Source organism: Aulonocara stuartgranti (genome assembly GCF_965226115.1).
Source record: "Aulonocara stuartgranti genome assembly, chromosome: 16".
NCBI classification, from domain to species: domain Eukaryota; kingdom Metazoa; phylum Chordata; class Actinopteri; order Cichliformes; family Cichlidae; genus Aulonocara; species Aulonocara stuartgranti.
In genome coordinates, this window is record NC_138952.1 from 14,505,936 (window position 1) to 14,516,494 (window position 10,559).

At 42.3% G+C, this 10,559-nt stretch overlaps 1 protein-coding gene across 1 annotated transcript; it reads right to left on the bottom strand.

Moving 5' to 3' along the window:
- Positions 1–101: 101 nt before the first annotated feature.
- Positions 102–10,504, bottom strand: ehhadh (enoyl-CoA, hydratase/3-hydroxyacyl CoA dehydrogenase). Its single transcript, XM_082509432.1, has 7 exons — positions 10,328–10,504; positions 8,949–9,052; positions 7,877–8,046; positions 7,405–7,516; positions 5,936–6,040; positions 2,910–3,251; positions 102–2,478 (listed from the first exon to the last, which is right to left on the bottom strand). The coding sequence occupies exons 1-7, from the start codon at positions 10,399–10,401 to the stop codon at positions 1,226–1,228; spliced, it is 2,160 nt and encodes a 719-aa protein (XP_082365558.1). The 5' UTR covers positions 10,402–10,504; the 3' UTR covers positions 102–1,225.
- Positions 10,505–10,559: the final 55 nt, after the last annotated feature.

Below are 10,559 nucleotides of genomic sequence, written 5' to 3' on the forward strand. Positions count from 1 at the left end.
ATTCATTATTTGACTAAATAAACTTTAGATTTTAGATATTGCATCATTTTGATGAGGACCAATCATTCATTTTTTTGTATAAATCACAACAGATCAACACCTGATTGTATAAAGTCTTTATTGGAAGAGTCAGATTATACTGTGCAGTATCATTAGTGACAACCAGGAAAAGCAAAAAGTTAATTTACATTCAAACGTTAGCATATTATGTGCCATATATGTTTTTGGTAAACAATTTTAAAAGCACAAACTTAAGTAAAGACATTTTATTCACAATTATTAGTTTTATTTCCTCTGTAGAGCTTCATCTGCTGCAATACATTCGCTGGCTTCAAAGCCTGGTCAGGTCTGTTTTTCACTGTGGCCACTCCTAGTATTGTGTCCACCTCCGTGTGTGAATAAAGTAGACAAAATATAAGAAATGATAATACAGTCAAACTGTACAAACTGTCAGTAAGATCAAAATAAAACGAGGCTGCAGTTCAAATCCAGTCTGAGTGATGTTCTTATCCTTTGGGCTTTTAAATCTGTATCTGTTGGTGCCGAGTGCCCATATTTGTTGAGGGGTCTGGCTTTGCAGTGTCCAAGTCATACTTCCCCCATGGGGACAATAAAGTATCTGTCTGTCTATCTACAGACAACACTGCCCAGCCTCTCCACAGTGGTCTGGTCCACCAGAGACAGAATGACTAAGTGCTTTGCTGAACGCCACAGGAGGTCCCTCCTCCCCGCAGTCATCCATCTCTGCTGAAGATGTATAATTTCTTCCTTCTGTTATTCTTATCAGCTGACATTTCACGTACACTAAGATGACTTGCTTCCTGCAAATATCCCCAGTACTGTGCTGTTCATCTACTCCCGTCCCACTTTTCTTTCAGTTTATTTTTCCAAATTATGGTTAATTTTCCTTAAAGCGCGTGCCATTCTACTCCTGAAGATTAATTTTTTGGATCAATCTATTGTATCAATCTTTATTACTGCTACTAATACACAATAGACACTGTTTTTATTAGTATTTCATGTTGAACATATTCATCTATGAGGTGAGCAATTTTCCTGTCACGATAAAAAACAAATGCGGTTGGCAAAGACAGGAGGTCCTTTTTTGGTTGAAGGTAAATGCATTTAGTTTTACAGGTGCTTCTTATTATTTGATTATGCAAGTCAACATTTAATCAGCTTGTAAACTCAGAAGTGCATTAACACATTAAAGTTGAAATGTTGTTTACAGCTGGCTGCGGACTTTCTTAATCACTTCCCTCCACTTTTGGATTGGTGGGCTGCCGCTGGCCACCAGCTTCCTGAGCAAGTGGCAGGGCTGCAGGCTGGGCACATCAGGGTGAGCCTGGTAGTAGTGCTCGAGCCTCTCAAGGACTTTGTTTAGGCCAACTGTGGCAGCGTAAAACATGGGGCCTCCGTGGTGTCTAGGCCAGCTGTAGCCAAACACGTAAATGACGTCGATGTCTTCAGGCCCTGCGGCTATTCCGTCCTCCAGGATGCGGAAGCCCTCATTGATCATGGAATAGAGGCAGCGCTCCAGCACCTCCTGGTGGTCTATGCGGTGTGCCACCAAAGCGTGCCGGGCTCGATACTCATCAAGGAAGCTGTGCAACCAAGGGTCAGGCTTAGCCACCTGACTGCCAGGTTTATCATACTGATACCACCCTCTGCCTGTTTTCTGACCAAACCGTCCCTGCTCGCAGAGCAGGTCTCCCAGGGGGCTGTACCTACGACCTTGTCGGAGCCTCGTTGGCTGTCCCGTTGTTGGGTCGGGCATTGCCAAGCCATCAGCCATCCTCACTTTCCAGCCCACATCAAGCCCAGAGAGGTCAGACATTCTGAACACACCCATGGCAAACCCAAACTCCTCCAGCACTTGATCCACAAACTCAGGTGTGGCTCCCTCTTCCAACAAGAAGAGGGCTTGTTCCAAATACGGCTTCAGCATGCGGTTCCCCACAAAACCCCGACAATTTCCAACCGCCACACTGACTTTCCCAATTTTCTTTCCCAGTTGCATGGCAGTTGCCACAGCAAGAGGAGAGGATTTTGGCCCATAAACCACCTCCAGCAGCTTCATGACGTGGGCTGGAGCAAAAAAGTGCATCCCAACCACAAGCTCTGGGTTGCGGGTTTGACAGGCCAGCTGGTCGATATCTAATCCAGAGGTGTTTGAGCACAGGAACGTGCTAGGTTTACAAACAGCGGACAGCTGCTGAAAGACCTTCTTTTTCAGAGCCATGTCCTCAAACACAGCTTCGATGACAAGGTCGACATCTGCTACCGACTGGATGTTACGGCCGTAATTGATCTTGTCTAGAGCAGGAGCGACCCCACGTCTCTTAGCCCCTCGCTCCAACATGCCTGATATTGCCTGCTTTGCCTCCATCAGCTGCTTCTCTTGAGTCTCCACAGCTACCACGGAGAACCCTGCCTGTGCAAGGGCAACAGTTATGCCTCTTCCCATGGTGCCAAGACCTGAAACGACAAAAAAACAAAACAAAACCAAAAATCACGCTGACTATAGGGGGGGGGGGAAATATCGGAACCAACAGCCATGCAAATGCCAGAGACATTTCTGTTAAATTACAGGATATAAATATATACACGGAACATTTTGTGCAATGCTAGACTGTAAATAGTTTTACATTGGCAGCATAGCGTTTTTCCAAAGCCTGCAATTTTAATACACAAGCTGCTGAGCTTCACATATCCAGATTGTCATACATCCAAGCCTCGCGGCAGGGAAGAGACATCCATTAAAACTCAGCTGAAGTGTAAACAAGGGCTTAGTTTCCATAGGCAACCTGGATGTAGAGATGCCACTCGGATAGTGAGATGAGTCAACGTGCTTGTGATAAATGAAAAGCTTGGGACAAGTAGAAATTAAAAGCCACAAAAGCCCTTACCAATCACAGCTGCTTTATGTACAGGCCTGGGCTTGCTCGTATCCCAGCGGGCTCCACTGGGCATGCTCCACCTGCCGACGGCTCTCTGAGCAAAGAAAAAGTACTGCAGAGCGCGGGCCTGGCCAGAGGTGAAGAGAGTAGCCATCAGCTCTCTCTCCCGCTCCATTCCCTGATTGTAGGGCAGGGTGGCCGCTGCGCGCACCGCCTGGACACACGCAATTGGTGCTATGGCTCCACGGGCAGTCCGGCGCACCCTCTGCATCACTTCCTCAAACAGAACAGCCACATCAGAGGGGCACAGACACGGATATGTGCTTATACGACGTGCATCCAGCGGCTGATCTGCAGGGGGGAAAAAAAAAAGAGAAAGAAAGAAAAAAAGGACGATGTGACCCCAGCCGAATGATCGCCTGCTTTCAGCTTCGTCACACTTCTGACAGCTAAACCTGTAGTCTGCAATTACATTTCTGATTTCTGTGCAGATGCCTCTGCACAATTCAACTTTTCAAACCGAAAAGTGCCTCCCATCTTCCAGAGGTACCACTCTTTTCCACCTTCTCAAATTTGTCAACCAGCTCTCAGCACACACAGTCCAGGTGTAATTGGTTTTTCAGGCACACTCATCCACTCAATCACTAGATAGCCCGGTAGCTTATACGTGCAGAGGGATTTGACAGACCATTCCCAGATAATGGGAGGGACCTTGCCAGTTTACTGTTACCATTCACCTTGAATAACGCAGATCTGAAACAGAATGAAAAGCAAAACAGACAAAATAGCAGGTAAATTTCCAACTGTGAGAGCAAAGAAGAGAGGGGGGGATAAACTGAATTCGCAATCCTTTGAGCAACATCATTTCTCCCCCCACGCGCCAAATTACATGAAAAGATTTAATATAAAGATACTAAAACTTTCGAACGTAAGATTTCCCATCTGATGTGTTCAAGCCTGAGGAACAATGACTGTGAAGAAGATGACCACTCGGCTAAAACCTTGTTAAAAATCTTAATTCCCGTTCCTGTCTCCTTCACAGCTCCACTGAATTACACTCAGCCATGGGTCTGGGCCAGAAACTGGGTCACCATGGCAAAGCTTAAAGGGACAGTGGCCATATTTGATTATGAGTATCCACTTAGTAAGGAGGTATTTTGCCTAAAACAACATACTGTAAGTGTGGAATGACTTATGAGGGTCATTTTAAACCAGTTTAATGCACATTCTGTCTACAATAAATGTCTGTGAAGTATTGTGTGTCAGTGCAATGCGATTCCTGTGTAATTTAGGAGAGTATTATTGAAGCGCTTAATCTGTAAATGGTCGAGCTGTGGATTTGTTGCGCAGCGGTTGGGAATCCTGGCCGTCCTCACAGATGTAGCGGGACAGATGTTGCAACCGCTGGGGTAAAAAAGTTAATCTCGTCACCAGCCTCGACTCGCGAGCTTGCGTGTATATGGTGTGTGTTGTGAGTGTGTGTGTGTGTGTGAGTGTGTGTGTACATCTGCGAGGCCACACGTGCATCAGTTTAAGTGCAACTGCTCTTTGGATAAATATGTACCCACACACTGTGTGCACAGACTGATTGTACTCCGTGGGTGTCGTCAGCTGCGCGTCTCGATGTCACAAACAGTCACGCTCGGTTTGTAAAGTTAATTGCACATTTCTCGTCCCTACTTAACACCCCTGCTAATCAACCTAAAAGACTGGAATATCTGTTAAAAACCTCCACAGATTCGGCCCGATCTCCTCAAATCTCCCATCTTGTACGCCGTTGGCTTCTCCGTCTGACTCACTCTAAGCCTCGGCTTTACCAACAACACTCACTTCCTCACCCACTCAAAGTCAACTTGGCAGTAGACTGCGGAGGGAAAAAACAAAAAACATTTGTGTAAAAAAAACGTTTTTTAAAAAAAAAAAAGCACAAGACTGTAATCATCTTTTGATTGTAAATCAAACCTAAAGACTTAACTGTTGACGTTTTGTGCAGATGTAGTGAGATTGCTGCCAACATAAATGCCTTCGAAATGAGCCGTCACTGCCAAGAAATCTCACCAGAGATGAAGATGACATCTCTGGAATAAAAATAAATAAATCAAAAAAAAAAAAAAATCTAGCACGCACCCTACAGGGTAGTCATGAAAACATCATCTCACGTTCCTTTCGTGGAGAAGAAACATAAGCTCTCGCAGGGCTATGCCGAGGCAGGACTAAACAAAATGTACCTTCCCCTCACCGAACCACACAGCAGAGTAGGTGGTGTGTGCATTATTCTGCAGTACTAGAGGGAATATAGCACTCATAAATGCTCAAATGAATAAAGGGAATAGGACATTCTGATATGCCTCTCCACTTTCTTGCTGAGTGTTGGATGAAAGGTTTCATAGTACTTGTGTCTGTATGCCTAATATGAGGTTGCTTAGCTTAGCGCAAAGACTGGTAAAAATTGAGGCTTTTTTCCAAAAAGTAAACTAGATGACTGAAAAATTTTGTCATACTTTTTCATTCAGGCTGAGTCTACCAATGCTTTCTGTCACTATTTATCACCATCTAGCAAATATGAATGGGCCGCTCTTTCCACTGAATGATAAATCATCCTAAACTACAGGGATGTGGCACACTTCGCAGCCCATTCAGCGAGTAAATGAGGCTGGTACGCACGTGTGGGGGAAATCCTCATCCTCCAAAATGACTGGTGAGGGCCCGTTATGAATATTCTAGGAAAGTTTGTCCCTTTTCGCCCTTCTGAATAATACAGCAAAAGCAGTGAAGACATCAGAGCACATCTGACAGATCCATGAAACATTTATGGCTTCTGTGGTGAAGGATCTGGCTGCTGCATTTTCTCCTTCCTTTTACTTCCACAACCTACATATCAGCGCTTCTTGATGTCAGACTCGCCTAAAATAACTGCTCTAGGTGGAATTTCTTCCCTGCTTCCACAGAATCAATTTTTAAACCAGTGAAGAGAGAGAGTATAATAAGCCAGTGAGTACCATTTGCTTCTTTTTTTCCCTTCATCCACATCTCACCTGCGACTCGCTGGGCAAACTTCACAGCTACATTCACAGTGTTGTGATCAGTAATCTGGTCCACTAATCCGAATTTCAGTGCCTCCGCGGCAGTCACGTGGCGACCTGTGGGAGACATGAGTGTCGTCAAGGCTCCATATGAATGATACGATGAACATAATATGAATTAATGATGACCGTTTCAGGTGACCTTGGCATTTAGACGCTTAGCTTAAAACCACATCATCTCCTGTTTTAGTTAAATAAAGGCAACGTCTCACAAAACTAAATAGCATAATAGAGTAAAATAGACTTTTAAAAAAAATCAAAAGATGAAGAATTATAGTTTGTGAGGAACATTTCAGACATTCTGAACAGGGCAGTGAATCGCTCCTGCAGCATCACATAGTAAAACGTTAATTCACGCTGACCTCTGCTGGTCATCAATGTAAACTGTCTCCTGGTTTATTTTGATTTTATTTTCAGTCACATGTGAAAAAAGAAAAAAAAAAAAACCCTTGCTGTTTCCATAGGAATTACAGGGGTAAGCAGCAGACAGGTGCTGCTAATCAAATACAGTTAAATAAATGATCATTAGCAAGTGTGAGCATTTCTATGAAAGCAGGAGCTTTGGTAGACTGCCAACATCCAAACAAATTCACCTCAAGGTCACAGCGTGCAACAATCAGAGAAACGGCAAAAAATAAAAAATAAAATAAACCAACTTAAGAGCAACATCTTAGGCCTTAGTTTGTTCGTTAAATATTAAAGTCATGGTTGTACAATCAGAGACACACTGAACAAATATGACTTGTTTGGTTTCCAGGAGAAAGCCTCTTCTCTCCAGAGGCAGCACAGCTCTATTTGCAGAATTGCATCTGAACAAAACATAAGACTTTTGGAACAATGTGATTTGGACAAACAAGACAAAGTGGAGATGTTTGGTCATAATGCACAGAAAACAAAACACAGCATCAGCACAAACACCTCACAACAACAGTTAACCACTGTGGTGAAGGGCTGATCATTCAGACTCTGTATACCAAAGTATTCTAGAGTCAGATATGAGGCTCTCTGTCCGTGAGCTAAAGCTCGGCCAAAATTGGGTCATTGAACTGGACGATGAGCCCAACCACAACAGCAAATCTACAACACTTGCTGTAGGCCCAGTGACTAATATGCTGTGTTGAGACCTTAAGAGAGCTCTGTATACTCAAATGCCAGCAAACCTCAATGAAATGAAGCAATGTTGTAAACACATGATGTGAGAGGCTATAAAGTCAAACTATTGCCTCTATAGGCGGTTCTACAAGCTACTGAATAGTTTCTCATTAGTTTTTAGCAGGACTGCATACAGTGACACGTCTGGGTGCTTTATTATCAAACGTTTTAGGGCGTGCTCTTCTTCAGAAACCAAAAGTTGCTGGGAGTCGCCAAGTTTAGGAAACTTTATTAATCAAAGTCAGACAGTGTTAACTTCTTTCTGCTACCTGTGGTGATGAGGTCCAAGGCAGCCGGGACACCGATGAGCCTCGGCAAACGTTGGCTTCCCCCTGCACCAGGCAGCAGCCCCAGAGTCACCTCTGGAAGTCCCACTCTGGCCTGAAAAGACATAAAGGCACAAAATTTGATAAACGGGACGTACTGAACTGTGGAGGTTTAGACATTAGAGAAAAATGTTTCTGGAAATATTCTTTGAATATGATATGTGTTATTCTGCCTGGCTTCTGTGAGTGACATAAATATCAAATGTATTCTGGACAGATAAGAACCTTTTCAAGTCTGACAGACAAACTCACTCTTTTTCTAGTCATTTGCAAATTTATTTAAAAAAAAAAAAAAAAAACATTATTATGCAAAAGCTTCACAACATGCCAGATACTGACAGACATCGATGCGTTACATCGCTGACATTAAAGAGACACTGGCTGACAGGGACAGAGATCTGAAGCATGAACTAACTTTAGAGTGTGCGATCCGATAATGACAGCCAAGTGCCAACTCAAGGCCTCCACCTAAAGCGATCCCCTCTATAGCTGCCACCACGGGCTTGGAAGCAGCCTCGATGGCATGGATCATCGGTATCAGGGGAGGCCCAGACATCTGTCCCCCAAACTCCTTGATGTCTGCTCCTGTTGCATAAATTCAAATCGACAAAATGATCAGAAACTTGGAGAAAGAAAGGTCATGATATGCAGATCAGCAATTCATTATTTTGTGTAGCTCTTTTCTACTTTTCTCAACCTTGTCTGACAGACATATTTGGGTTCTAGTTGAGAAAAAAACACGTTTCTCTATTTTTCATATTTTATAGAATGAAACACAACGGTTAAGCAAATAAGCTCCAAGTTAAATGATGGTGGACATAATGACACAAATAGTTGAAAAATGTACAGTTTAGGATTATTTCTATGTGAAATTATTTACTTCTGGTTTTGCTTTTGTGTTTACACCTGCAAATGCCATGTATTGTATTGTTTACTGCATTATGTGTATGCAACAAATCACCTTTTAATGATGGAATATTAACATTAAATTAATAAAAAGGGCAAAAAAAAAACCTACTGAAAATGTGTTTATTTTGTTAGAGTATCACTAATATGTTTGGTTGCTTGTGAACTTCACTGACACAGCCACCCTGGGGCGCCTCTGTCAGTGCGCCCCAGGGTGGCTGTGGCTACAATGTAGCTTACCATCACCAGTGTGTGAATGTGTGCGTGAATGTGTGGATGACTGGATATGTAAAGCGCTTTGGGGTCCTTAGGGACTAGAAAAGCGCTATATAAATACAGGCCTTTTTTTTTTTTTTTACTTTGTTCCCTTTTTAGGGACTCGAGGTGCCCACTCTGAAGGGAACTCAAATTGAAGGGAAAACACCAGAAGAACAAAGTGGGATCAACTTGATCCAATCTGTCATGGAGCATGTTTTTAAAATATACTTTAAAAAATAATTTCAATAGGATAAGTGAAAGAAGATGGGCAGACAGAGACACTTACATTATAAAATAAAAAATAAAAAAATAAATGTGCATACCCCCACAGAATATCCCATTCTGGCCACAGATGACCACAGACTTCACTTCTGGCTCACTGAGTGCTCTCTGCATCAAGTCCACAATGCCTTGCCTCACCGCTGCACTGCATGAGGAAAAAGTCACGACTTTATTTGGCCTTTTTTTCCACCCTTTGTGAAATTTGAAACTTAACAGTAAACTGTTCTGCTGTAGCCCTTCTTCACAAATTTAAAATAAAAGCATGTAACAAATACAGGCACAGCAGTATAAACTTTGATAATTAACATCTATGTACTTTATTTTTTGATAATTTTATCTTACGAAGCTAATAAAATGCATCATACAGTCGATTTCCCGTTAAGGTACACATCAGAATAGAATTAAAAAAAAAAAAAAAAAAACAAGATGAGAAGATGTCTATAAAACAGGGCAACGATAGCATAACTAAGGAGTAAATAGATTCATTTATTGCTACAGCTTAAGTGACTTAAAGTAAACTTGTGAGGTCCAGTAAAGGTTCCAGGGTCCAGTAGATCACACTGTGGTTGGGTGAGTTTTTAGTGAGCTGTTAATTAATCACAGTTCTCTGTTGTAATGTATTAAGCCTCAAGCTGTTCCTAAAGCAGCGGTGGTAATAAATCACCCTGAAGTAAATGCCGTGAATGAGATTAACCGATCACTAAAATGTACTTAAAGGTATGAAAACCTACTGACTCTATATGCAGAAGAATGGCAGCTGCCAGTTTAGGAATAATCTGCATGATGAGACAGCCGTCTATAAAAAGTACCAACTACAAAACCTTTGTGTCTATTTGTAAACAGGCTGTAGACACCAGGGTTTATGAAGGGGTGTATATAAAATAAACAAAGGACCTGTTTTGCAAGTAGCGACTCTGCGCTCTACATTATAAGCAATCCACTTCTTTATGGCAAATTAAAATATCTTTATACAACTAATATGGTATTTGTTTTAATTTTCTACTTCCCTCTTGGCCAGATTTATTTAAAAAAACATTAAGTATGATAAGTCTTTTTACTGGATAAATAAAGGACATAACAGTCACTTCAACTTTGGCACAGAAAGACTTGATATCACTCATGTTTGACAGATTATGGTTCAAGCCATTTACAACAGCAATCAGAGGATCACTCTCTCTGACGCCACCCTCTGGTAAAACACCTGAGTTACTATCTTCTGGTGCACAAAGCTCTCTTTCGTGATTTCTACTTTCTACTTTTCTACTTGTTCTTGTGTAAGCTGCAAATTGCTGTTGCAGCTACAGCTCTACTGTATATAAAATCAATCAGGCACATGTGAATTCGCATTACGAGACACGCTAAAAAATAGAAAAATGCAGTATAAGAAGTTGTGCAGACCAAGTTCATTAAATCGGCTCACCTGAGTGCATTAACGGGAGGACTTTGGAGAGTAATCAAGCCCACGGATCCCGAAACGCGAGTGTACTGAGCCATGGTGTCGAAGGAATACTTGGAGTTGTCGCACTCTCTTTTTTGCAGTGCAGACTGAACTTTGAAACTTGACTTTAATCCAGTTAGCAATCCTTCATCACCTTTGTCACACTTCCTCCCCCTCCGTGTAAACAAACGCTCTTCTTCTGCGGCAAACACTC

Bases quoted from the DNA above. Each gene is read 5' to 3' on its own strand.
- ehhadh (XM_082509432.1), bottom strand. From the start codon at position 10,401: ATGGCTCAGTACACTCGCGTTTCGGGATCCGTGGGCTTGATTACTCTC. The intron at 6,041-7,404 runs GTAGCAGAAAGA...TGTCTCCCACAG, and splicing joins CTTGGACCTCATCACCACAG to GTCGCCACGTGACTGCCGCG. The intron at 3,252-5,935 runs GTGAGATGTGGA...TCCCCCCTGCAG, and splicing joins GTTTGCCCAGCGAGTCGCAG to ATCAGCCGCTGGATGCACGT.